This window comes from Cupressus sempervirens, chromosome 8, assembly GCF_028749045.1.
Source record: "Cupressus sempervirens isolate cs-2001-9-10 chromosome 8, ASM2874904v1, whole genome shotgun sequence".
Lineage (NCBI taxonomy): Eukaryota > Viridiplantae > Streptophyta > Pinopsida > Cupressales > Cupressaceae > Cupressus > Cupressus sempervirens.
In genome coordinates, this window is record NC_143125.1 from 226,058,385 (window position 1) to 226,086,279 (window position 27,895).

General features: G+C 37.0%; 2 protein-coding genes across 6 annotated transcripts in view; both read left to right on the forward strand.

Annotated features, from left to right (window-relative positions):
* Positions 1–27,895, forward strand: part of LOC149542315 (dual specificity protein kinase YAK1 homolog) — a 120,188-nt gene that overhangs the window by 65,024 nt on the left and 27,269 nt on the right. For all 4 annotated transcript variants that reach the window (XR_016355452.1, XR_016355451.1, XM_089797292.1 and 1 more), the window contains exons 3-8: positions 4,648–4,801; positions 4,918–5,027; positions 5,642–5,711; positions 5,870–5,952; positions 6,047–6,125; positions 6,273–6,313. Coding sequence is in view for 2 of the 4 variants with exons in the window: in XM_089797292.1 (XP_089653418.1) it covers positions 4,648–4,801; positions 4,918–5,027; positions 5,642–5,711; positions 5,870–5,952; positions 6,047–6,125; positions 6,273–6,313 (537 nt within the window). In the remaining 2 variants the exon portion in view is untranslated. The remainder of the gene's footprint in view (positions 1–4,647; positions 4,802–4,917; positions 5,028–5,641; positions 5,712–5,869; positions 5,953–6,046; positions 6,126–6,272; positions 6,314–27,895) is intronic.
* On the forward strand, positions 15,623–19,117 carry LOC149542317 (uncharacterized). Of its 2 annotated transcripts, none has more exons than XM_089797294.1 (7): positions 15,623–15,762; positions 15,952–16,600; positions 16,723–16,955; positions 17,073–17,225; positions 17,311–17,711; positions 17,816–18,221; positions 18,357–19,117. In XM_089797294.1, exons 2-7 carry the CDS (start codon positions 15,984–15,986, stop codon positions 18,509–18,511), a joined length of 1,965 nt encoding a protein of 654 aa, XP_089653420.1. In that variant the 5' UTR covers positions 15,623–15,762; positions 15,952–15,983; the 3' UTR covers positions 18,512–19,117. The 2 variants fall into 2 exon arrangements, with proteins under 2 accessions (XP_089653420.1, XP_089653421.1); XM_089797295.1 differs by having other exon boundaries at positions 15,624–15,762; positions 15,955–16,600.

The following is a 27,895-nucleotide window of genomic DNA, read 5'->3' on the forward strand; positions in this document are numbered from 1 at the left end:
CTAGCTTTAATCATTCATTTTTGGATCACTATTAGTATTGCATATTCACCGTATCTCATCGCTGTCATAATGATCATTGTTATTCCTTTCTTTAATTCATTTAACTATATCCTTATAATCATAGGATAATGAACATAATTTATCTTGAAATTAATCTCCGTGTGGTTCTGCACTTTAGTGATCATGCATTGATAATATTGATTTGATCCCTTCAGTAATCGGATGTTCACAATATTGATTACCGACCATACTGCAGATGCAAACATTCAGAATTCCTCTTCATACATTGATGATGGGGGTGTTACTCCCTGTTATTAATAATTTTCATCACCAATCATCATACATATTATTTATATCTGGGCCGCTGTATATCATCTTATTCTTACTTGCTGAGAATATTATTCCCTTTTCATCTCTTTGACGTAGATAGTTGATTTCTTGATTCAGAAATGGTCTATAGTTATTGTATAGTGTGACCACAATATTCTTCAGGAGTATTGGTTACCATCATATATACCTCATACAATCTGCTTGTAATCATTTGCAGACTTCTTTGCATAGTTATATAGCCCTGTTATAAGATTAATTATCTTAGCTCAGTTCTTCTTGCATACTGTAACTGTTTGTAAGGATGGACGTACCAAACATGTTTGCAAATTTTCTCTCTCAAAGACTTCACAAAAATTGCAATTCTTAGTTGTCTTGAAATTATATCATATTATAATTTATTATTATTTGTTTGTACATTTTAATTTTATTATCAATATCTATTTATTATTATTAAATCTTGATAAGTAGGAGATATATTTTCCCCAAGACAATTGTGATATTCTTATCAGTATTCAACTGTGTAGTTCTTGAGTCAAACTCATTGACCCATGTTTCTTGAGTAGTGGCTCGCAAGGACCCTTCTCTAATGAGAATGAATGGAACACTCAGCACTGATTGCATCTAGGTGATGCTCATAGACATGAAGCACTGGATTATAAAAACCTTAAGAAAGTGTTGTGCCTTATGAGACATTCATTATAAAGCTCCTTAAGCTCATCAATGAAATGAGTGCTAAGTATTTCATTTCTTCTCATTAGAGATGGGTTCTTGTCAACCACTACTCATGAAACATGGATCAACTAGTTTGACATAAAAAAAAGTTGGACTAAAAAAGTACACAGTTGAATCTTGCCAGCAATATCTCAATTATTAAATCTTATTTCAGAATGGGGATAATACATAGTACTATGATGGTGACCTTTCGGGTAAGTCCAATGCTTCACCTTTGCGAGCATCACCTAGGCACAATGAGTGCTTAGTGTTACATTTATTATCATAAGAGATGGGTTCTTGTGAACCATTACTCATAAAACAGGGGTCAATGAGTTTGACTTAAGAACCACACAATACTACAATTTTAATTGCTGTGGAAAATATCTCCTACTTATCCAATAATTATATGGTTCACTGCAGTTATTTGAGAATCAGTTAACGTTTTCTTCCTTAAGAATATATATATATATATATATATATATATATATATATATATATATATATATATATATATATATATATATATATATATATATATATATATATATATATATATATATATTGAAATAGATTGATAAGACTTATTTTGCCTCCAATACAATTGTCTTATGATGACTTGTACCTAAACCATCTTAAAGAAATGTTTACACCATGGATTATTAATAATTTCATACTATTGTGTTCCATTGTTAAATTGTTTTCCTTAAAAACGATTTTAGCCAAAAGTAGGATATCAAGGGCACTTGGATTTGCAAAGGAGGGATTAGTAGCAAGAGCTCAAATGGGGGATGTGTTGGCTAGGAGTTATTTTTTCTCTAGTATTTTGGGAGCGAAACTTTTCCTAGTTCCCGGTAGTCTTCTAAGTTTGTTGGCATGGTTGTGAAATTTATAATTGGGATATAAGGAAAGTCACAAGATCTGATGGGAAAGAATTATTAGATTCACCTGAAGCCTTTGATGTTTTATTGGGGATTCTTGTTGTAGGCTCTATTGTTAGGGATATTATGGCTAAATGTTACTGTAAGATTTCCTACCAAGTCTGACCCTGATTTTTGTAGATTTGTAACATTGGTATTTTGTCAAACAATTGGTGTGCAGAGTCCAATTTGAAATTACTGAGTTCCTCTATGCCAAAACACATTCAAAATATAAATTTCTTGCTAAGATATTCTATCAAACATTTGTACGTAAGAAGCAACTGATAAAATTACTTGGACAGCAGAGACAAAAAACCATATTATTGTGTTCCATTGTTTTCCTTCAATGCGATTTTAGCCGAAATTAGGATATCAAGGGCACTTGGATTTGCAAAGGAGGAATTAATAGCAAGAGCTCAAATGGGGGATGTGTTGGCTAGGAGTTATTTTTTCTCTAGTATTTTGGGAGCAAAATTTTTCCTAGTTCCCGGCAGTCTTCTAAGTTTGTTGGCATGGTTGTGAAATTTATAATTGGGATATCAGGAAAGTCACAAGATCTGACGGGAAAGTATAATTAGATAAACCTGAAGCCTTTGATGACTTATTGGGCATTCTTGTTGTAGGCTCTATTGTTAGTGATACTATGGCTAAATGTTACTGTAACATTTCCTACCAAGTCTGACCCTAATGTTTGTAGTTTTGTAACATCGGTATTTTGTCAAACAATTGGTGTGCAGAGTCTGATTTGAAATTACTGAGTTCCTCTGCGCCAAAACACATTACAAAATACAAACTTCTTGCTATGATATTCTATCAAACATTTGTATGTAAGAAGCAACCGATAAAATTACTTGGACAGCAGAGACAAAAAACCAAACACTTGCCAGATGTTATAAACTTTTATCCAAAGATCTCATTTCATGTACTAACATTTTGGCAAACACTTAAAATGAAATCTATCCATAGTCCTTATTCCTTCAAAGAATAATTTAATCAAGCATATAGCAGACTTCAAACATGTGGTGAACTACCTTTTATCAGAAAAACCACTATTTTGGAAGTCTGAAAATAATAGAACTATTTTCTGATTTTACATTAATTCTCAAATCATGCCCAGCACTGAGAGAGAGTCAAAGATATGAAATGGAAATGCTTGTACCTGGATCTGTACTCTCTTCACCTGGCTATATGTTAATGCACTAAACTCAATGACAGCGATACGGAGGATCTGGAAACTCTCAGCAATTGACTGAGATTTTTCTTCAATTCTTTCTTGCCGCGGACTCGCAGTACAGAGACATCTGCTACACACGTAACAATTGTGCATTCAATATTCATGGGATTCCATACCCATTTAAGCGCTGTTCCTGTGTATGCAGTGGTATAACTCCTTCAGGCAGCTGTTTGATGAGCTCATATGATGCCTTGCTCTTTGGCTGCTCAAAATTCCAACTTAAACATTGATCTCAATGGTAGACTCCGAAAATAAATTTACTCGCAAGGAAGGTCTGAGTTTGCATCCAACCTTCAGCTTTCTAAGGGTTTTTGTACTTAGAAACAAAGAATAATTGATTCTCCTTTTATAGAGTCAGGAAAATAGGGTCCAGGTAACTTGGTGGCAACTTGCAAAGGGGAAAATAGTCTCATGGATATATCACCATCAGTATGATAGCATAAGGAGGCCTTTTGATTCTTCCAGTTCCAACAACTGTAATGTATTTTGTGGAAAGCTTGATGTTTAAAATGATTGCTTTCTGGAGTTAAAGTTACAAGTACATCTAGTGGAGACTAAAAGTGGTTGTGTGTCCCTTAACCTTATACATTTAGCAATATCTCATTTGGATTTCATAGTATATGAGACATCTTGAAATAAAGTGCTTCTCTTTCTCTATCTATTGTAGATAAGATAATATAAGTTACTAATATTAATGTCCAACAAAAGACCACAGAAGGTCTATGGGACTGAGAGTTTACAACAAGACAACTGACAAAAGCAGGAGCACCAAATGGTGTCCGAGAAAAGCAAACAAAATGAAACAAGAAGAATATAAGAGAAGTGCAGAGAAATGCCAAGGCAAAGACTAGGAGTCCTTCGATGGCAAAAAGAAATCAGTCACAGAAGGATAAGACTGTGGGTAGAAGGAAAATGTGTAAAATCCTATCAACCCATGATTAGCATGAACACACTCTCAACTAATGAAGAAGAATCCAGAGGCTAATGATGCAGAATATTTGGACAACAATGTGCTTGCAAAGAGTAATAATTTATCTTGTGGATATATTCTTGTGCTGATGTGCATCTAATCAGATATTGTGAAGCATCGACAATCTTCAGCACAAATAGGAGTCCAAGTTGGCTCATTGTTCAGAGTTCTGATAGAAATGCCTACTTATCTAGCTTTGAACTCACAATGCTTACCCAGGAAATAAACTTGCAATATTTTAATTACTCTTACAATGTCTTACAATTACCTTAGTCGGTGCTGGGTTCGCTCTACTTTTTTCTTACATGATGTCTGCACCCAATCTGAAGAGACAATTCATTATGGAGACTGGTTGGAGTATTTGATCTATCTGTGCACAGTAAACATATTCTTTGATCTTCTGATATTTGCTCATTTTGTAATTCGTTGAATAATTTGATCATGTTTTTGATTTGATAGAGCTAATTCTAAAGCAATTTCAGGTATTTTGTTAAAGATCTGCTTGGCCAAGGGACATTTGGTCAAGTTGTCAAATGTTTGTCTACTGAAACAAACAACCTTGTTGCAGTCAAAGTAATAAAAAATCAGCCTGCTTACTACCATCAGGCAGTGGTTGAGGTCTCCATTTTGAATACAGTAAGTATATGTAGGCATTTGGTTGGGTTTGAGCAATTTTCATGTGAAAGTAACAATTGTGTGCATGTTCTTGTAATTTAAAAATCGTTGTTATAATCTGTTTTGTCTTCTTGCAGTTGAATAAGAAGTTTGACATGGAAAATAAACACCACATTGTTCGTATGCGTGATCATTTTGTATTTCATGGGCACTTGTGCATAGTGTTCGAAATGCTTGGAGCTAATTTGTGAGTTTATAGTGTATCTAATACCCACAAAAATTGGAAAAAATCACATTTCTGTTGAGAGTGTATCGTTGAAGCTAAATGTTCTATGAAGGTTGATCCAGGAGGCTTTCAATATGTCATTTTTTTGGCCATTCTAATAGTTTCCTCTCTTCTTTGGATGAACATCAATCCCCGCTCTCTCTAAACTGAGTCTAGATCAAAATATTGATTTAAAGGAAAGTTCTATATGCTTTGCCATATCTGTTTAAAATAACTTTATATGTTGTTTTCTTCTCATTCTTGTTCTTTTCGTGGCTTGAATACATTTCACATTTTTGTAAACCTCACATATTTCTTTTTTACAAGCATTGATTCTCTGGCTTAATACCTTACCTCAAAATTTTGAGTTGTTTTAGCTTGTCCAGGAGGGTGATTTTTGGTCTTTGCCTTATTAATTAATGCACTGTGTCATTTTATAGTGATCATATACTTCCAATTTGGAGTTCAAGCAAATGTATTTTAGTTTATGTTGAACTTTGAATTTCAGGTTGCTTTCAATACATGAGTATGCTTTACTCTTTGTGTTGAGGATTTTCCTTTGGTCCCTGCAATTTAAAATCTATGAATTTGTACAGGTATGAATTGATTAAAGCGAATCAATTCAAGGGAATCTCACTGACTTTGTTGAAGCTCTTTGCAAAACAGGTATTCTGGATTGGTGTCTTAGCTTCTACCAAATGCAGTTGACTAGAATTGTATTTGTTGGTTGTACTTTTGACGAAATTAATATATTGCTACCCATGATCATAATAGTCCCCTGTATTATTGCCACTAGTATTTACTGTTTTCCGTTTATGTTCTAGATATTAGATTCTTTACTTGTTTTGCGAGATGCAAGTGTGATACATTGTGATTTGAAGCCAGAAAATATTCTTTTGACAACAAGGTAATTGAAATTTTTAGGATTGTTATTGCTTTATCACTTTTTCTGTTTCTTTTCTTTATCAGACTACTGACTTAGCTCCTCTGAAAATATGCAGAATACAGTCAGCAGAAATCAAGCTTATTGATTTTGGTTCTGCATGCATGGAGAACCAAACAGTTTATTCTTACATTCAGGTATATGCTATTCACATTTGTATAATTTACAGAATAAGTTTGCAAGTTTTTCAGCATGTACTTGACCAAGATAAACTTGTTATATTAAATGTGAATCCCTAATTCATGTAGTATTTAGTAATATGCTTAGTGGGATTGTTACTGCAGAGTCGCTTCTACAGGTCTCCTGAAGTTGTTCTTGGGCATCCGTATCCTCTGAAGTTTTGGTATTATCAATTGTTGTTTCGTTAGATCATCATTAGGAGACTCTGGTAAAATGTTTTGTTGTATTAGTTAAGTGATTATTAGAGTTTGAGAATTAAAGTTTGATAATGTTATTTTTTTCTCGGTCCATCAATTCCTTACTACTTCGTAATTTAAAAAAAAAAGTTATGACTTCAAGATGCATGCCACTCCTATGTGAATCAGGAAATGAAAACTTTGGCCGAACATAGAAGTCTTCCATTCCTATCCCCAGCCTTTACATAAGTCATCTGTTCTGAAATCCCTCTCTTCCATAGGGTGGGATTCCTGATAGATTCATATTTAGAGTCTTGGACATCACAATTGGTGAGGGGATTGTTCTATAATTTGTGTTATTTCCTCATTTTTGTTCTAACTTTCAATCGCTAATTGGTTTCTCATCTCTCTGATGCTAATTTTCCCATACTTATGATAATTGTATTAATTCTTCTAAACATCTATTGGAAATACTATGAAACAATTGCAGCTGATTTCTTATTAAAATGTCATGAAGAGGACATACCTAAAATATTTTTATGAATAATTCTCATGCAAAATATATCTTGGGAAGAATGGCATTGACGGCAGGCATAACAGCTTGGAAATTCACTTAGAAAACTCACGCAAAATCTATTTTTGTTTCTGGCCAAGCAACCTGCTGTTTTATTAGTAGGGAAACCCATGATTGCAATTATTTTTATATTCCTTTTTATAGTCATTTAGTTCTGTTTTTATATGCCATCAAGTGGGTTTTGCTTCATTTAGCAACAACCACGGTGGTTGGAAGAATGCACATGAGAATTGTGTTGGATAGCATGTCATGTCCTGAAGCCATGTAGCAGGCTTCTGTCCCCAAACTTAGTCCCAGTTTGAATTGGACCTCTATGCCAGGGCAGTTTGTGTTTTGAGATGTCAGGTCCACCCTTTTCTACAGACACTGCTCAAATTTGGGTTGTGTCCTGTCCGGAATCAATATTTACCCAGGTTCAAAACCAGATTTAAAAAAAAACAGTTTTGAACAAAACTAAAACCAAAAGTAACTACTGTAAACTGTAAAATGACACGAGAGAATCAAAACCAAACAAAGATACTAACTTCTTGTTCTATACCCACCTTTCGTTGATGCTGAGGACAGAGATCTAGAATCTGAAATTGATTGTTTTTCTATTCCTATGCCAGTATGCGTGCTCTTTCTCTGCTAAGGAGATTGGAGAGCTTGATTGGTTGAAACAGTGATAGATTATGGATATTTTCAATATTCAAGAAATAAATTCCAGTTTGATTCTTGTGACAATCCAGGGTGTAAACTTATGAAAGGCATAGTGGCTATATGCACAAGGGCTGTAGATAGTGAGGTTGGTGTGTAGTGTGTATGAAATGCAGATACTCGAAAATTGAAAGTAAAATCATTCTTTAAAGAACCCTTACAGGAATTATAAACACTAACTGAAAGTTGTTACTGAAATTGCTTCAGGTTACTAGAGGAGCAGTAAATGAATCAAAATATTGCAAATGGGTAAATAACAATGCATAGATGACCAGCATTGTAACTAATAGAAACAAAGATTCGCTATAATTCTTAAATAGTTTGAATTATATAAATGTGCTGTAGATCACTTGACAGAAACAATTTTATGCAAAGTATTCTATTTATACTAGAATTAAATTGTAAATTATAAATCTTTATTGTCTCTGAAACACAATCATACATGACTAATTTAATTATATGTTACCAATGTTCTCCTAACAGGGGGCCCTTCCTCTCAAACCACATGGTGACTGACCTGCTATATAAATTCCTTCAAAACACAAATAATTTTACTATATTGTCTTAAAAAAGCTATTGCATTGTTTCATTTCCAACCCTCTTTTCGATTGTTGCCTATAGAGGAATACTGGTCTACAGCCTATAAACAATTGCCATGATGTAAATGAGTTTGTTTGCATTTTGGCAAAATAAAATAAACAGTATATCAGTTTGGTTACAAGAAAATAATATGAAAAACATAGTTCCACAAAGTTCCTTGGTGGTGGAACAATGGTGGAGTGGTGGTGGGGGCTGGTGCTGATATACAAACAGAGGTGGAATGAAACCTTCAAGGCAAAATCTGGAATATAACATCCTTCTGAGTGCCCCATGAAAGGTCAACTAGTTTTCATAAGTTAGAGTTGACAATCAATATGTAATGGCATGTGCCATATAACAAGCAACCCAATGGTGTCCCTGGCAGAGGTGGTGGGAGTGGTGTTGCTATAGGGGGTCACTGCCCCAAAGTTTCGTACATTTCCTCCTATAAGGGACACAGATCTTTTGGTGGGTGGGTGTATCCTTGTGGAACACTGATGGAATATTTTTTTGGTCCATGGCCTCTCCACACCAAAAGTACAAAATTGAGAAACCATTGGTTGTAACAAAAGAGCTAAAGTATAACCTAAGTAAATAATTACTGAAAAACTAATAATTAGCCAAAAGTAAATCTGTTGACAAGGACATTGACATTGCATCTATGGTTACAAGATCTATTTGGTCTCCACCTTCTTTGATGTGCTGCAAGATCTACATTTGAAGCTAAAAATGACAACATTTTATTAGTAAATACAATCTAATAGTTTTTTGTATTTTACCTTAAATCTAAATTAGATATCACTTGTTTTGATTTAATCACATACAATGGAAATAAGATATGAAATAGGGGCACCGATGTGATCATTATGGTACAGGGCAAATGGTATAATATGGGCTAATTTGCACATAAATGAATCTAATTAAAGGTTACAAAAAGCATTTTTCTCATCTAAGGCAAGCTTTTGTCATTTTTAGTATTTAAACTTTTCTTCTTAGTGTCCACAAATTTCTTTTATTTTTTTATTTCGTGTTCTCTTTATTGTTTTAAGAAAACAATGGTAGCCTAGTGTTTTTTATTTTCTAGTGTCACGTTAGTTATAAAACTTGTAGTTGCAGGTATTGGATACAATGGTAATAAGCCTAGTTTTGTAGGCCAAGGGTCAACATACTCCTTGAAAACTGGCCCTTTTTCATTGGTTTGGAGACGTGTGAATGATAGAGCAATAATTGGGTGGAATGGGGAATGTTTTTCTATTTTGAAAACAATAACTCGTATAATTAGGTGAGCCAATTTTTGTGCAGTTCCTAGCCAGCCAAACAAGGGTTTCTAAGAGCATAGATCAATGGTTATGTAAAAGGGGAAAGAAATGTGGTTGAAAAAACTTGATTAAAGCCTCATCTTTTGTAATAGAACAGATCTCAATCTAACAGTCCGTCTACAATGGTAACTTTTAGACCAATCATGTTCACTCAATGTCCCTTTTTGGCGACACCATTTTCAAAAGAAGGTAATAGCCATAAAAGATAAGGACCCCTTAAAAAATGAGTTGAGGCATATCACCAATCAGCTATGTGGGTAAAGGATTTATAGCTACTGATTTCTATTTAAGCTTTTCAGCTCCCCATATTTGTGAATAGCAGTGAAGTCATTAAAGAAGCTTTTGGAGGGTACACCATTCACATTTATAAGAAGGAATGCACCACTTATAGAAAGGAGAAAAGATATGTGAATGATTCATTGCATTCTCAAAGGGTTCTTGATTTGAAATCAGCATATCAATTGTTTATGAAGGATGAAAACATTTCCAAAAAAATAGACAATAAAATAATGTGATTGTAGTTTCCTAAAGGCTTGATGTTTCTGAGTGAAATCAATTGTGAAGGTGAAAGAAAGAATGCACACCTAATAATTGGTATTCTAATGGAATGCATTGAATCAGTGGGGCTCCAAATTGTTGCCAAAGCCATAATGAACAATGTTAAAATTTGTAATCATAGGGATATTGATTAAGGCGAGATACATGCATATATTCTGGACACCCTATATTGTTCATTTTCTCAAGTTTTTGATGAAAAATTCTGGTAGACAAATTGAGTGGATTAAATATGTTTATAGAGAGGCCATTTGGGATCCAAATGTTTGTATCAAATTGTTGCATATCACAAGCCATCAAGGGTGGTGAAAAGAAATTCCTGTAATCTTTATTTCTCAATAGCTTACTTATGTTTTAAATTTTATAAATACTTAATTAAATGTTTACATTTTATACATTAAAAAATAATTTTGAAAATACAAGAAGTAGATATTGTTATAAGGTGTAGATTTCAAGAATTTCAATATATATTCTAAAAGTTATTTTTAATTTAAGTAATTTTAAGCAGCAAAAAAGCAAGAACTTGTAATAGTATTTTTCAACTAGATGGAGGGAACTCATAAATAGCAATTAAGCAAAATGAGCACTATATTGCATCTCCTTGCCTTTTCTTCGACTCCAAAATACAACACCACCAAGACAATGTTTTCCCCAATAGAGTGCTAGTCATATAGGATTGCCAAAGTTAGTGATGGATATAAGACAATTCTCATGAATTAACACAATTATGAGGGAGTCTAGATTTTTCTTAGCTTTGTTAGTTTACAATTGTAACTCTTTTCATTAGAATTTTAAGCGCACTTATATGCAGTGCGATCTTTGTGGCTAAGGATCCACATACATTACCCTTTGGCTATGTAAGCTTATTTATCGGCACATCTTTCATTATTGTGAACTTTTTAGCTTTTACCTTAATAAATTAATTAAAACTTGAAAGTTCTCAATTTTGCATTGGCTTTGCTAAATAATTTGCAAGTATCTAATTTGCAAAGGTGAACTCTATTGTAATGTCCCCTTCTCCATGGTAGCTTTAATGGCGCCTAGTTGGTCTATCTTTCCATCCGGATAGGATAACGACATTTGTTTTAGGATGCCAACCAATCATGGGAGTTTAGGGTTTGGTAGAGGAGATTTTAAGTGGGAGATTCTAAGGTTAAAGACACATTGTTTTATTAAATTGATTTATAAAGTTCTTTATTATTTAAAGTCACTTTATGATAAAAGGCCTTAAGTGACTAAAAGACGAAATAGGCTTTAGTCCCACATTGCTAAGTTGTTCACATCTCCCCTCACTTCAAGGTTATAAAAGAAGGCAATTGCATTGGGATTGTATCATGAGATATTATGTTATTGTGACTTGACTTTTCCTTGAGGACGAAACCCCTTGAGAAAAGAGTGAGACTGGACGCAAACCTAGTGATTCACACTTCATTCTAGAGTAAGTGTTCGGATAGCTACATTTTGCATTCGAAGTAAAGATTGGAGTTACCAAGTAGGAAGAAGGAAATTGGCTATCAAAGAGAGCAGCTATAATGGTAACGTACAGGTCATAGTAGCAGTAGACGTGAGCTTTTTGCAGACAAGAGAATGATCAGTGCTGTTAGGTGGATATTTTGCAACCGATAGTTTTGGGTAAAAAATCAGTTGCAAAATAGGATGACCAGCCATAGTGTGTGAGACAAAGTCTCTCCTACCTTAAAAGGAAGGCTCCCCTTTCTCACCGTTCCTTGGATCAACTCAAGGTAAGCAAGAAGTCGAGAGATTTTATAAAATGGGTGTTACCAATATTCTTTCTTCTTAACTTTCAAGAAAGAATCCACTTACTCGTGGAGCGAGCAATGGGTAGGGTGAATCTCTAACTACACTTCTATCAAGAGTTGGAAATAGTGATACCAATAAACTTTCACTAACTCAAAGGCTAGCTAAAAATGTACCGATTTGGCTCTAAGTCCGGTTGTACTTCTATATGGAAAAGCTTTACAATTAGGGCACAAAGACTCCTAAAAGTAAGAATAAATTAACTATTTTGCGAATTAAGAAAGAAGTATAAGCTACAAACAAAGCTTCTAGCTATATATTTCCACAACCGCTCCTCGTCAAAGCTTCGGCTTCGATTGCTTCTTAAATCACTATGCTCTTTTATTGAACACACAATAATAACATGAATCAAGACAATAGGCACAAATTACAGTCAAAGCTTCTAATTTGCTCTATCACAATTGCTTCCAGTCAAAGCTTCGAAACCAATTGCTTCTTTTATTCACTTTTCTCCCAAATTCGTATTGCACAATCAAAGTTATGCTTGCACAAATGTGGAAGGGCTTTCTTGCATACAACAAAAGATATTTTTACAATGAGGGGGTACTCCTTTATATAGGCACAGGAGTTGAGAAAAAGGTGGAGGAAAAAATGGGAGCAACTCAACCAACTTTGACCTAGTCTAACTAGAAGAGAAAATATAGGGTTACATGCAACTACACGTGCAACTTGCATTACATCTTTTCAAGTACATGCAACTTGCATTACATGTAATTACACATCTTCATGTAATACTTCCTCTCTAACTACAAACATGAATGAAGAAGAAAGGAGACGGAAGAGAAGGAAACAATCCTAGAGATTGTCCCGAAAAGGCCTTGTACGTGGCTATGCTATCTCGGATGATAACAGGATTGGGAGTTCCTATACTTTATACTACTGCATTCACCTTGATAACCATGGTGTTATGTCTTTTGATAACCTCCAACTCTCATTGACGAATTGTCTATTGTCCTTTGAAAACTTGATGTGATCCCGCTTTTCTCGCTCAAGTTGTTGTGAATTCTCCTTTGTAGATTGGCACATTCTGGATTCTCTGACACTTTGAAAACCTTCTTGATGATGTCTGAATGTAAACTTGGAACAACTTTCCATCAATACCTTTAACTTTTTTTTTTTTTCTTTTGAAATAAAGTGCTTGATGCATGGGAATGTGTGCAAATGAAAATTGCTGATTTCAAAAGTGACTTACCGTTTTCAAGGCATTAGTGCATGAAAAATGAATACATGTAAAGGCAACATGTAATGGGAGGTGAAGGGTGAAATGAGATGCAAACACGAGTGAAGAATACAATTCACATAAATGTGCGAATGAAGGATGAAATGGAAAGCATTGAAAGATGCAAAAACATGTATTTACTCATGTAAGCGCAAATGCATATGAAGAGATGGAAATGGAAAATGGAGGTGAGATAATGAGTTTTATAATCACTTTTATGGAAAATAACATCCTTTTGACTTTTCAAAATGTGACTTTTAAACAAAATTGAACCTTTTGGATGCAATTACATATAAGACATTTCGTGTAATCGTGTCGTGCGAATGGAAGTGAAAAGTGAGATGGGTGAAAATGGAAGCGAAAAATGGGATTACATGCATATGTGGATGGCGAATGAGATGAAAAACATGTAATCGAATTTCGTTTGAGTGAGAGATGAAGTGTTGTAACATGGAAATGGAATGTGAAAGATGACGATGCTTTCACATGTAATGAAGCAAAAACAAGTATTTGGGAAAAAACTGGTAATTTCTCCAAGTGGAGAAAACCGGCAAGCAATCACAAAACACAAAACACAAAAGAAACAACATACCTTCGAAAATAACTCAAAACATGCCAAGATGCAATGCACTTCAAAGCTCAAATTCGAAATTGAGACTTGGAAAAGAACCAAAAACATGAAAATGAATGAAAACTTTATATTTAAAGGAAAAATGCACTTTCCATGGAAAAGATTTTCACAAATGGCAACCATCTAGTAATTTCATGCATAGAATCAACAAGATAAGCATGAATTAAATTGCAAGGAGGAAGAAGTCTATTTACATGAAGATTAAGTGCCCAATATGAAGGAAAAAGATGCTCCAATGTTTGAAAAATTCTTCAAAAATGGTGAGACCTTTTCCAAATTTGCAAATTCGAATGGGAGAGGGCAGCAAACAAGGAGAAATTGTTGGAAGATGCCAAAATGTTGCCTAAAAACTTGCCATATTCCAACGTTTTTGAAGATTTATGCTTGCAACACGTTTTTGGTAAAAAAACGTTTTTCTTCATGTTGCAAGATCAAAACATTTTGATCATTAAACTTCAAAATGTGAACTCCAATGCAATGCAATTCCCAAAAGATGTCAAAACGATTTTGTTGGAAGGAAAAACATGCACTAAAAATAGATTTTTTTGCATATTTCTCCAAAAACGTGATCTATCATGAAAGTTTCAAAAATGTTTTTGAGGCAAATGAATCCATTTTAGAAGCAAGGAAACTCATTGCCATGCAAAAACGTTTCAAATGGAACAAATCCCATGCCAATCCCATTGAGTAAAACTTAAGTTATGAGCAAAAATGAAGGAATTTGGAGTTTTTCTTGAAAGACGTGCCCTAGGATTGATCTCCAAATACAAATTTCAGCATGCTAAATCCATTTTTGATGCAAAGAAAATCATTGCCAAGGAAAAACGTCTTGAATGGAGAAGATATCATGTAATTCCACCAAGAAAATCTCAAGTTATGGGCAAAATCGGGTTCTTGGAGGCCAAATGCATGCTTTCCTCTCAAAATCGGACTTCTTGGGATGCATAGCATATTTTAAAACATGCTTTCCTTCCAAATCGGACCTTTTTAGGTGCAATGCATGTTTTAAAATATGCATCAAGTGAAAAAAGGGCCATTTTGGGTGCAATGCATATTTTAAAATGTGCTTTCAAGTGAAAATCAGACCTTTTGGAGGGAAATACATATTTTAAAATGCATCTCACTTTTTAGATGCATAAGCATAAAAACTCCACTTTTCATGTCATGGCATCAAAAAGGTCCACTTATGGTGAACTTTTGATGTAATGACATCAAAAATGTCCACCAAAGTAAACTTTATATGCAATGGCATGTAAAAAGTCCACTTTTGATGGATTTTACATGTAATTGCATATAAAATGTCCTCTTATGAAGCCTTCAAGTCATTTAATTCACTTAAAATTATAAAAATGTTACAAAATGGGTCAAAATCAATACTTATTGATCATATTATGAAATATAATACATAAACATCATTTTAAAGTAACATTTAAATAAGTATTTGATTTTTAAAACCAAGAATTTAAATGAAACTATATAGTTATATAGTTACTTTAAGTGAAAAATTAAAAAGTAACTCAACTTAAAATTATAACATAAAGTGCACTATAGTCACTTTAAGTCAGAGTAACGAGAATCGCCATAAAATCGCTTGAATCGGCGATTCGGCGATTAGATTCAGCAATGGCGATTTTTTTGGAGTCGGAAATCGCCATTGCCGATTTCTTCAAGTGAATCGCCTGAATCGCCGATTCAGGCAAAAAATCGCATGAATCGCCTGGAAAACTCGGCAGGAATCGCCCGCGGCCAATAAAGTATAGAGTTGTAAAATTTTAAAAAATTGCTTGGTTTTTTTACTTTGTTTTTGACCATTTCTCTTTGTTATAACCCTAAAGGGCCTTCTATTTATTTAACATGAGTAGAAGAGAGGAAAAGTGAGAGAGAAGAAGAGAAAAGAAAAGCCATAGGTTTCTAACCGGCAAGAAGAAAGAGCACAAAAGAGATCAGCAATCCATTTGGGGAGGCCATCAATTGCATTGGGAGCATTAGGGAGCCAATCTCAACACTCCTCAACTCATTTGCAAGAGGTAAGTGCTCTTTTTTTTTTTGCATGTTAGTGTATTATGCATTTTTTGTTAAATTTTTATAGTTTTCAAGATTTTTAGTTTAGATCTTGAATGTTCTTTATTTTTACTAAGTTGCAAACTAGGGTTTGTTGTTTTGTAGCTTTTATTAGCTTCAAACTTTGATATTTTACATATAAATTTTTATTGCAGCAGCCTTTGCTTTCATTTTTTGCAAATTCGCAATGGGTAGAAAAGATGAATGTTGGAAATATAACGAAGAGTTTCCTGGAAGAACCAAATATCAAACAAAATGTATTTTTTGTAAAGAAAAAATAACTTCTGGGGGTATTTATAGATTGAAATACCACATTGCTGCTATACCTGGACATGATGTTACAATTTGCACTCACCAAACTCCTGAGGCAAAACGCACTTGCTTAATGGCATTAGAAAAAATTGAAAAAGACAAAGCCAATAGGAAAATGCAACTTGAAGGGTTAAGGGGTATTGGCTCCCATGTTCCCGCATCCGCATCTGCAGCCGCATCCACATCTGCATCTGCATCAGCTTCTGCATCTGTAGGTTGTGTTGGAGAGGGTTCTTCTAGGCCTCCTTTTTATCCTAGTTCTTCTGCTCGTGCTGGTGCTAGTCGGTCACATACTGAGACAGAGTCCCACACCAACCTATTGCAGCCTAGAGTGCTGAAAAACAGAATGGATAGTTACTTTGTGCCCCGCACTACTCCTGGTTCCCAACCCACGCTTGAGGGCATGGGTTTGAACAAGGAAATTCATGATGCTGCCAGAAAGGAGATATGCAAATTTTGGTACTTTTGCAACATTCCATTTATTGCAGCCAGGTAATTGATTCTTTTTTCGTTGTTTTCTTTAAAGTTAAAATTAAAAGTAAAAGTAAAACTTTAATTATATTTACTTGTTTTATAATTTGAGTCTTTGACATCTAAATTTTTATTTGTGACAGGGCTCCTTATTGGCAGAACATGATAGACGCGGTTGCTATTTGTGGTTCGGGGTTTAAAGCCCCAACTGAGGCTGAGTTGAGCGGATACCTCTTGGATGAGATGGTAGAGGACATGAGGGCTGAGCTCGAGGAGAACCGAAAGGAGTGGATTGCAAAGGGTTGCACCATCATGACTGATGGTTGGACAGATAGGAGGAATAGAACACTCCTCAATTTTCTTGTATCCTGTGGAGGTAATTGATCATTCTACTTTCCTACATACATAATTGTAAATTTTGATTTGTTGAATGCTAATTTGTTGATGATCCATTTAATTTTAATATTCTAATTCGTTGTTTTGTTACTTGTAGGATATACCATGTTCATCAAATCCATTGATGCTTCCGCACATGTAAAAAATGCCACATACTTATGTGAGGCTATTGAGGAAGTCATAGCAGAGGTGGGAGAACAAAATGTGATCCAGGTGGTGACGGATAATGCAGCAAGTTATGTTGCTGCAGGTAATATTTTAACTTTTCAAGTTTTGAAAATAAATTTATTTGAATTTTGAAATTTGAATTTCTAATTGACTTAAAATTGTTGTAGGTAAACTTTTGATGGAGAGGCACCCCACCATATTTTGGTCCCCTTGTGCGGCACATTGCATTGACCTCATGTTGGAGGAAATTGGCAAACTTGAGTTTGTCAAGTCATGTGTGGAAAGGGCAAAAAACATATGCAAATTCATTTATAATCATTCATTTGTCCTTAGCACAATGAGAAAGTACACAGAAGGAAAAGAGTTAGCTCGCCCAGGTATCACGAGGTTTGCCTCGAATTTCATCACCTTGCAGTCCTTGTTGACATCAAGGGATGAATTGAGGAGCATGTTTGTTGGGCGGGAGTGGATTTCCTCTTCCTATGCTACGACCACTGTAGGGATAGATGTGGCGGATTGCATATTTGATGAGGATGGTTTTTGGAAACCCGCTAGAGAAATCCTGCAGGTAAATTTATTGCAATTTAACATTTAGTATTTTACTTTTACTTTAAGTTATATTATTTTATATTTAAGTTTTGACTCAAGTTTTTTGTTTTACTTTATATGTAGGTCACTGAGCCCCTTGTAGCTTTGCTACGAACTGCTGATGGGGAGAAGCCCTCTATGGGCTACATTTATGAGGGCATGGATAGGGCCAAGGAGGCCATCAGAGCCCAATATGCAGGAGTGCAGGAGAGGTATGGCCCTATTTGGGACATCATCGATAGGAGATGGCAGAATCAGCTCCATCGACCCATCCATGCAGCAGCTTACTTTCTGAATCCGGCATATCGTTTCCGTCCTGAGTTCAAGGCGGATGCGGAGGTTCTCACTGGCTTATACACAGTGATTCAGAGGTTGAGTAGCGATGAAGATAGCGCTGCTGCGATTGTTGAGCTAGACCAGTTCAACAATAAAGAGGGGCCACTTTTCTCTAGCAGGATGGCCATAAATGCTCAGACAACACTACAGCCAGGTAAAAATTAAATAATATATTCAATGTTCATGAATCTAGATTCTAATCTTAAAGTTGATTATGTAATTTTAGAGTTAACTTGTAATTTGTAAATGAGACTAATTGTTTCTATTTTCAATTTTTCCCTTATTGCAGATAGATGGTGGCAAATGTTTGGGGCCACAACCCCAAAACTTCAAAAAATTGCCATTCGTATTCTGAGTCAGCCAAGCAGCGCTTCTGGATGTGAGCGCAGTTGGTCCATGTTCGAGCACATCCATTCGAAGAGGAGAAACAGGTTGACAGTGTAGAAGTTGAATGATATTGTCTTTGTTCATTACAACCTCCGTCTTAGGATCAGACAGATTTTGGGCACTGACTCCTCTCCGATCATTCTAGAGGAGATTGATCTAGAATCAGAGTGGCTCACAGAGGTTGTGGATCCAGTCTTCACTGAGGAAGACCGTGTGTGGGTTGACCAGGTGGATATAAAGGCTGAGGCAGCTAGAGCACGTTCTTCAGGCATTGGTAGACGCACACGTGCACGCACAGGCACAGGCCCTAGCGACGTTCATGAGCCCATCTTACATGCGAGAGATATGGCTCGGCAGTCGTCTAGGACCTACATTAGACGCCTTGCTACTAGGCAGACTGGATACTCAGAGGCTGAGGCTAAGGCTGCAGCCGAGCTTTAGGATGATGTTGAGGATGATGATGATGACTATGAGTCTGAGGCTTGAGCTGGAGCCTTGTTTTTATATTTTGTTTACAGATATTGATACTGAATCATTGATAGACATATGTTTCAAACTTTCATGGATCTTCATCTTAGATTCTTACATACATTTATGATTTGATGTCTTATGGATCATCTTACATACATTCTATGATTTAAATCATTGTGATCATTTGATTTCTATTTACTTCAGCTAGCCTACAATTTACATTTTAGATAACATAGTTACATATGTGATGGATTTTATATTCCATGTTTATGTATGTTAAGTTTTAACTTCTATTTGATGATGTTATAGTGTGTTTAAGTTATATTCAATAAAGGGTGCATGAAATAAGTTTTAAATTGTTAAAATCTTTAAATTTAAAGGGTTTTTTCAAATTTGCCGATTCATTGCCGATTCATTGCCGATTCACGATTTGATTCGGCCTTGCCGATTCCGATCCGATTCCGATTCTTGTTACTTTGCTTTAAGTTATAAAATTAAAGTAAAAGTAACTTAGAACATAACAAAAAGTGAGTATACTGTTATATTTTTCAAAAAGTGAATGTCAAATTGAAAATATAACATCATATTTTTAATTCGTGCTGTTGCACCTTAAATGTCCATTTTTGAGACACTAAAATGAGCATAACTCTTGATTGACAACTCTGATTGATGTTTAGGTTGGACCGAATCAAAGGAAAAAGCAAACGGCATGACATGAGCAAAACCAAAGAACTAAAAAAAAGCAAACGCAAACTCAAAAGCAAAGAATGAACTGTGAAGGCTTAAAAAATCAAGCAAAGGCTCGACGAAAAGCAAAACGGAAAAGACTTGATGAAGGCCTTCAGTAAAACAATTTGATATTTGAATTGAAATGGATCAATCGATTCACATTAAACAATTAAATATCAAAGTCAAGCTTAGAGAAATGCGAATCTAGCTTGGAAAAGTTTTGTGCTGTTACCAACATCTTGTGGTGACAAAATGCAGGACAACAAGTTCATAGATGAAACAAGGTAAACTTGGCGTGAACCTAGCTCTCCATTTTCACAGGTTATTCTATCACAGTCGGTTTTCCCCTAGCATCATTCACAATAAGGATTGACGTGGAGATTGGGAGCAACAGTGGATATCATATCCACGTCCCATAACAGATACACAACACAACTCCCTCAGAGCAGAGGTAATGGACAATAGAGAGCAATAGAAACATTTTATGTGAATTAGTGGTGGTTGTAGGAAAGTTCAAAGCGATAGTAGTGGTCTCTCACGACAACATCCATACCAAACTTCTCTCCAACTGTCGACAGTCTCCAATGAGAAATCAGTTTGGATGTAATCATGTCATCCACTAATAGACATGTATGTATTTGCGACCTCCTAATGTGTAGTTGTTCCCTTGTTTGCATATGTATAACATTCAGCTTGTTTGTATTGCAATCGTTGTACTTGTATGCAACAGTAAAAGTGAGTTTCAGAATAATTAAAATCCCATTGTTGAGCAGCCATTATATTTTGTGAAACATCTGCTAAATCTGTACTACAGTATTGCCTTTAACTTACAACAGTCGGGTGCCTATCAACTGTTTGTTAAAATGTTTGGTTAATGAATCCATTTCTATAATGAAGTATTAAGGAGAATATTGCAGTGGTATGACCAAAGTGACCTTGTTTAAGCTCTTTGTTTGTAAGACAACTATTTGACAAAATTCCCATCAGTTAGAGTACATATTATCTAATCAAATTGATTAGGGAACATTACAATGGGATCAGAGCCATAAGTCTTGCCATCTTGTAGGGAAATTTATTACATAATAGGCGGGAATAAATAGGAAAAATGACAACCAGATATGAGGAAGAAACTTTATAAATTTAGTCACCTCCAACCTGAATAGGTAGGATCTTTAGAACAGATCAACATAGAGGATAGTTATTCAGTGGATGGGGAGTTGACTTTTGAAATAGGTGAGCAGGTTGAATAGGCTAAACAGGTTGAATAGGCAGAATAGGCAAACATCATTCAAATGGCTCATAATGAAACTGAACCGGATCGAGAAGCAAGGGAAACATTGCGGGCCATTTGAGATGGACAAAACAACATTGCTAATGCGCTTCAACAGCTTGTAGGTACTTTGCAACAATTAGCTCTGGTTAACAGGAGAGCCTCGAGCCATCATAGTGGAGGTGGTAGTGTGGCAGGATCACCTTGAGTTGTTAGGGCCCCCACACGAAACACTGACAGGTCTTTAATGCTGAGGAAAAAATGTTATGCCAATGTACGATGAATGGGATTTGTTCCCTGACCCAATTAAACAAAATATGTCCTTTATTCAATACTTAAATAAATAAAGGGAGACAAAAAGACAACAACAGGAGATGAGACCTAGAGCACCGAACATGGACTTGAAGCATGCTATGAACAAACTATCTCTTCTTACATGTGGTAGTAAGACATCCGCAAGAGCTTGGATTCACAAGCTAGACACTTACCTAACACTTAAACCCATGACAGAGACAGAAGTCATCAGATTCCTACGAGGCATTTAGAGGGAGCGACATTTGATTGGTGGCATCATGGGTTGGTCACCCAGGATCATTGTCTCATTATGTCTTATGAGACTTTCAGCTCTAAGTTGAGTACTCGCTTTGACAGGAAGGATATAGAGGTCTATTATAGGGATTTGGCACAATTACAACAGGGTGGATCTCTGGATGATTTCATTGACGAGTTTCAGCAGATCTTGGTGATGGTTCCAGATATGTCAGAACGGTGTAAGGTAATGCTGTTCACCGAGGGTTTACAAGATAGATATAGAGGTTTGGTTAAGTTAAACCAAACACTCTGGATGATGCTATTAAGGTCACTCACGATCTAGTCACCCTCTTCGATATTACAGCCTCCTAAGAAAACGTATAAGGGGTCCACCTAATTCCAAAAGAACAAGAACCAACGTAAGGTTACACCTCCCAAGATGGACTCTAAGACATGAAGTGGACTTAGTAGGAAGAAGCTATGCTTCACTTGTAGAGAGCCATGAACACCGGATCATAGATGCCTTGGCAAAGGCAGGATACATTATGTTGAGGTGCTTTTAGAGGAGGAGGATGAGCATCAGGAGGGCAGCGATGAAGAAGAAAATGAGGAGCAACCACCTAGAGGGAGAAAGAAGGAATGCACTCAGGGATAACCTCCTATCATAGCATCACTTTCCAGCGATCCCACATTTATCCTTTTCGTTTGAAGGGAATTGTTAGAGGACAACGTATTATATGTCTCTTAGATATAGGTGCATCGCATAACTTCATAAGCTCACACTGGGTTACTAAGAGGAAGTTATAGATTGATGACATACTAGAGTTTGAGGTTAGAGTGGCAGGAGGAAAGAGATTGAGATGCGTAGGAAGGGTGTCAGGACTTTTGATTCATTTTGATGATTACCTTCTTGAGGCAGATTTTTGTGTGGTCGATTTGGATGGTTAGATGCCATGTTGGGTAGATAGTGATTGCAGACTATTGGTAGGTACACAATTGATCATGATAAGATGCAACTGGAATTCTTATAGGATGGCAGACAGGTAATCCCTAAGGCTATGCCAGAGGGTGAACCCAGATTGATTTCAGCCCACATGATGGAGGCAATTATGAGACATGATGACATGAAGTGGGCAGCCTATTATTTTATTTCTTCCAAGGCTACCTTAGACTCAGGACAACAGATTCATGTTGACATTCAGCTCGAGAGAGTTTTTGAGGTCATACCTCTGGGCATTCCCCTAGATAGAGGGTTTGAGCATATCATTGAGTTAGAGGAGGGCGCGAAACTCGTCACCACGACACCTTATCGTCATACTAGGCACTATAAGGAGGAGATAGAAAAGACAATTAAGGAACTCGTAGACATGGGACACATCAGACCTAGCTCCAATCCCTTCGCTTCTTCAGTTGTATTGGTGAAGAAGAAGGATGGCACTCTTCGCATGTGTATCGATTACCGTGCTCTCAACAAGAGGACCATCAAGAACATGTACCCAATCCCTCACATTGATGAGTTACTGGATGAGTTACATGGGGCAGTTTACTTCTCGAAGATTGACCTCAGATTGGGATACCATTAGATATGGGTTCGCGAGGAGGATGTGCATAAGACAGCCTTCCGATGTTACTATGGACACTATGAGTTCTTGGTTATGCCATTTGGACTCACTAATGCGCTAGCTACATTTTAGTCATGTATGAACCATATCTTTAGAAAGCAGTTGTGGAAGAGCGTACTAGTATTTTTTGATGATATCTTGATTTTGAGCAGAATGTGGGACGAGCACTTACAACACCTAGATGAGGTACTCAGTATCATAGAGGAGCACTCATTGTTTTCATAAGAGTCAAAGTGTGAGTTTGGATTGACCGAGATTCTTTACCTTGGTCATGTGATTGGTGTAGATAAGGTGAAGGTACATCAGGAAAAGATCCAGGCAATCCTAGATTGGCCACCACCAAGGAACGTATCGGATCTTAGGGGATTCATGGGTCTTTTCTCTAACTACAGGAGGTTTGCTAGAGGTTTCTTACAGATAGCAACTCCCCTCACTGATCTCACACGGAAAGGGGCATTTAGATAGACAGTGGAGGTAGAGGAGACCTTTAATAGGTTCAATCTGGTGAAGAGCACATGCCTAGTCTTGGCACTGCCCGATTTCTCTTGATCGCTTGTTCTTGAGTGTGATGCTTCAGGGAGCGGTATTGCCACAGTTCTCATGTAGGATAGGCATCCCATTACTTATGAAAGCAGGAAGCTCAAGGATAGCGAGAGACTGTATTCCACTTATGATAAGGAAATGTAGGCCATTATGCATGGGTTAGCCAAGTTTGGATAGTACTTGGTGGGTGGCAAATTCACAGTTAGGACGGATCGCAATAGTCTGCGCTACTTCTTAGAACAGAAGGAGCTTAATGAAAGACAACAAAAGTGGGTCAGCAAGATTCAGGCCTATGATTTTGACATTGAATATGTCAAAGGTAAGGACGATGTAGTTGTTGATGCACTTTCTAGGAGACCTTTAGTAGTGGAATGTTATACTATTTCTGAGATATCAACAGATTGGAAGTCTCAGTTGCTGGTTGAGTATTCTAAAAATACTAAGCATGTCAGATTATGGACGGACAGATTCAGGACAATAGGTACAAGGTAATAGATGATGTGTTTTTCTGTAAGGATAGGATTTACCTCGTACCAGGATCTAAACTCAAGGGTAAGATTATGGAAACTCTACATGATGCGCCATGAACAAGACACCTAGGGTTCTTCAAAACCTATAAACAGGTCAGGGAAAGATTTTCATAGAAGGGCGTCAAGGACGATTTCCTCCAGCATATTAGAGAGTGCTTGACTTGTTAGCAGAACAAGTCAGAGCATGAGTTTCCAACTGGGATATTACAACCTCTCCCCATTCTGGCACAAAAATGGGAGAGTATTTCCATGGATTTTATTACAGGGTTGCCTAGGGTGCAAGGTAGGGATTCTATTTTTGTGGTGGTGGATAGATTGACGAAATTTGCTCACTTCTTTGCCATATCAACAGATTAATCAACCTCTTAGGTAGTTGAGCTATTCTTTTGGGATATTTTTCGTTTACATGGTCTTCCTCGCACTATTGTGAGCGATAGGGATAGCAAGTTCCTTAGCACTTTTTGGCAGGAACTATTCAAATTGGCTGGTATGAAGTTGACACCCAGCACGAGTTACCACCCCAGACGTATGGGCAGACTGAGATAGTAAACAAATGGGTGGAGGGTTATCTCCAAAGCTATGTAGCAGGGCATCAAAGGGCTTGGGTTAAGTGGTTATACCTAGGGGAGTATTGCTACAACTCCTCTTACCACATGTAAATCCAAATGACCCCATTTCAAGCTCTCTATGGTAACGAACCTCTATCGTTTGTAGATTTGACTTTGCAAGACAACAGGGCACCACTAGTTGGGGATTGCTTATAGGATCAACAGGACATCCTCAAATCACTTCGGGAGAACATTCTACAGACCCAGAATCAGCATAAGATGCACGTTGGTCGCCGACAGACTAAGCGGTGTTTTGAGTTGGGTGACATGGTTTATTTTCGTCTCCAACCATACAGGTAGAGTTCCTTGAAGAAGAGTGGGTCTCAAAAGCTTCATCCCAGATTTTTTGGTCCCTATTGCATTAGTAGGAGGGCTGATGAGGTCGCCTATGAGCTAGATTTACTTGGTGACAGCAGATTTCATAACGTGTTCCACTTTTCATGTCTCAAGAAGGCGATTGGTCAGCATGTAGCACCCTCCATTGGATTGCCACCACTCGATGAGGAAGGGAAACTTGTATTAGTTCCAGCAGAGGTGATAGAGAATAGAGAAAGGAAGCTGCATAACAGGTCCATCAAGGAATATCGAATTCGCTGGAAGGATTTTCCATATGAGGATGCCACTTGGGAAAGCGAGTCAATCCTAGAGCATCTGGCATTGAGATTGCTTGAGGGCAAGCAATCCCAGGAAGGGAGGAAATTAATGTCCCCTTCTCCGCACTAGCTTTAATGGTGCCTAGTTGGTCTATCTTTCCATCCGGGTAGCCTAATGACATTTGTTTTAGGATACCGGCTAGTCAGAGGAGTTTAGGTTTCAGTAGAGGAGATTTTAAGTGGGAGATTCTAAGGTTAAAGTCACATTGTCTTATTAAATTGATTTATAAAGTTCTTTATTATTTAAAGTCACTTTATGACAAAAGGACTTACGTGACTAAAAGACGAAATAGTCTTTAGTCCCACATTGCTAAGTTGTTCGCATCTTCCCTCACTTCAAGGTTATAAAAGAAGGCAATCGCATTGGGATTGTATCATGAGATATTATGTTATTTAAAATTCCAACAATGTTGTTTTATTGTAACTTGGCTTTTCCTTGAGGACGAAACCCCTTGAGAAAAGAATGAGATTGGATGCAAACCTAGTGACTCACACTTCATTTTGGATCAACTCTTCGGATAGCTACATTTTGCATTCGAAGTAAAGATTGGAGTTGTTTACCGTACAGGTAAATTAAAACAATGCATACAGACAATGGAACGGAATAGCAAAATTATATTCGCATATGCCAGACATTACATTATGCTTCATAAGATGAATGATAGTAGAAGATGATTCATGATTTACAATGATCCCAGACGGGATATAAATACTATCCGCTGAACCTTCTCGGAGGAGTTCGTCGGCCACAACATTACATCCGCTACAAACTATTTACTCGTCGGCTACAATATACAAAACATCGATGACAGTCAATTCGTCGGCTACAGCAACACCGCCGAAACCATCCAGTCGGCTAACACCATCCCCCCAAAAAGAAAAGTCGTCTCCTGACGACAAAATATCTGAAACAAATTAACAAACAAAATATATTAACAAAGTGACTACAACAAGAGAAATCCGCTTTTGTCACATCACTTCCACATTCATCCTGTGCCTGTAGCCTCTGCTAACACAACATTGCCTCCTTAATGAAGCTGACCTTGATAGCCACCTGTGCTGCTTTCTCTGTTTTCAATTCCTCGGTACCCTGAGCCAAGTGTTGCTGCACTGCCTCCAACTGGGTGATTAGCTCCTCCCGAGCTCTCTATGCATCCACCAAGACAGCCTCCTGGCCAACACCTACTCCTAGTGCCTCTGGTACACAGACAATCCATGCCTGTAGCAACTTCAACTCTTCTCAATTGGTTAGACTCCCACGACTAATATCCGCCACGACTGGGGGTCCAGGGGGCCCTAACACACTATTTCTGTCATTTTTTGCCGATTCTACACTTTCTAGCAACCACTGATGCTTCCCCTTCCCTGCAGCATCATCTGCTACTCATTCTGAACAACTTGAATCTGTCGTCATTTTTTTTTTTTTTTTTTTTAAATTTTTTTTTTTTATATTGCTTCCTCTTTCCTGCTCCTCTACAATCCACCACAAATCCCTCTGCCCACAGAAATTCTTCTCCTTCCCTAGACAGATTCCATCTTGGCTCCTGCAATTTTACTGTGCTGCCGTTAAACTCAAAAGCGCCCAAACTAAACATGCCATATTTTTCCCACTCCTCACAAAATCCTGAGCTTTTGCTGCTTATACGTATATAGGTGGACGGAAGAATTTTGAACGTCGGATTTCTCCAGCACCTCTTCTTGGGAAGGAATTCTTACCAAGAACTTTTGCAACTCCTGCTGTTGTTGATCCTTCCCCGAGCCCATTTCATCATGGATGGCTAAGAAAATCGAAATACACCAAAGGTCTGTGGCGCTGAAAGAAACTGTGAATTTCGTGGTTTTAAAACAACCCCGCGGGTTGCTTCTGCGAACAAGACAGGTGGCAGGTAGTTGACTGCAGGGCAAACTCCTACGAAGAAGTGCCCGTGGGCCCGTGGACATGTGCTCGTGGGACTCTCCCGCGGAGAGATGCCCACCAGCGGCCTACTCAGCTTCCTCGCGGGCTCTCTCGCGGTTTGCTTCCTTTTTTTTTTTTTTAAAATTTTGGTTTCTTTCTTTCTTTCTTCAATTTTTCAAATTTTTTTTTTTTCATTTTTTTTTTGTGAGAAAAAAAAAAAAAGAAAAAAAAAGAGAGCACCTCAATTTTTCCTCCAGGCGTCGCCATTCTGCAACGATGACGGAGTCAGCTAGCCATTCTGTGACGGAGTCTTCCTGGCACCATATATTTGCAATTTAAATCCGTTGACTACCGGAGGCACCTCTTGCTCGTCCAATGTCTCCAATTTTATCACCCGATTGTTTCTGACCTCCCAGGTCTGATACGGTCCAACCCATCTTGCCTTAAACCTTTCCTGTTTGATTTCATCTCGACCATCATACTTGAGTACCAACTGCCCTGGCTGAAACCTATTGAGTTTGTCATGCCACGCCTTATGTCTGTTCTGTGTTACCTCCGTTGCCCACTGTGCCTACGGTCGTCGTGCA

Excerpts from the sequence above, each read along its gene's own strand:
- LOC149542317 (XM_089797294.1), top strand. The coding sequence starts at position 15,984 with ATGGGTAGAAAAGATGAATGTTGGAAATATAACGAAGAGTTTCCTGGA. Across the intron at positions 16,601-16,722 it reads ATTCCATTTATTGCAGCCAG|GGCTCCTTATTGGCAGAACA; the intron begins GTAATTGATTCT and ends TATTTGTGACAG. Across the intron at positions 16,956-17,072 it reads TTTTCTTGTATCCTGTGGAG|GATATACCATGTTCATCAAA; the intron begins GTAATTGATCAT and ends TGTTACTTGTAG.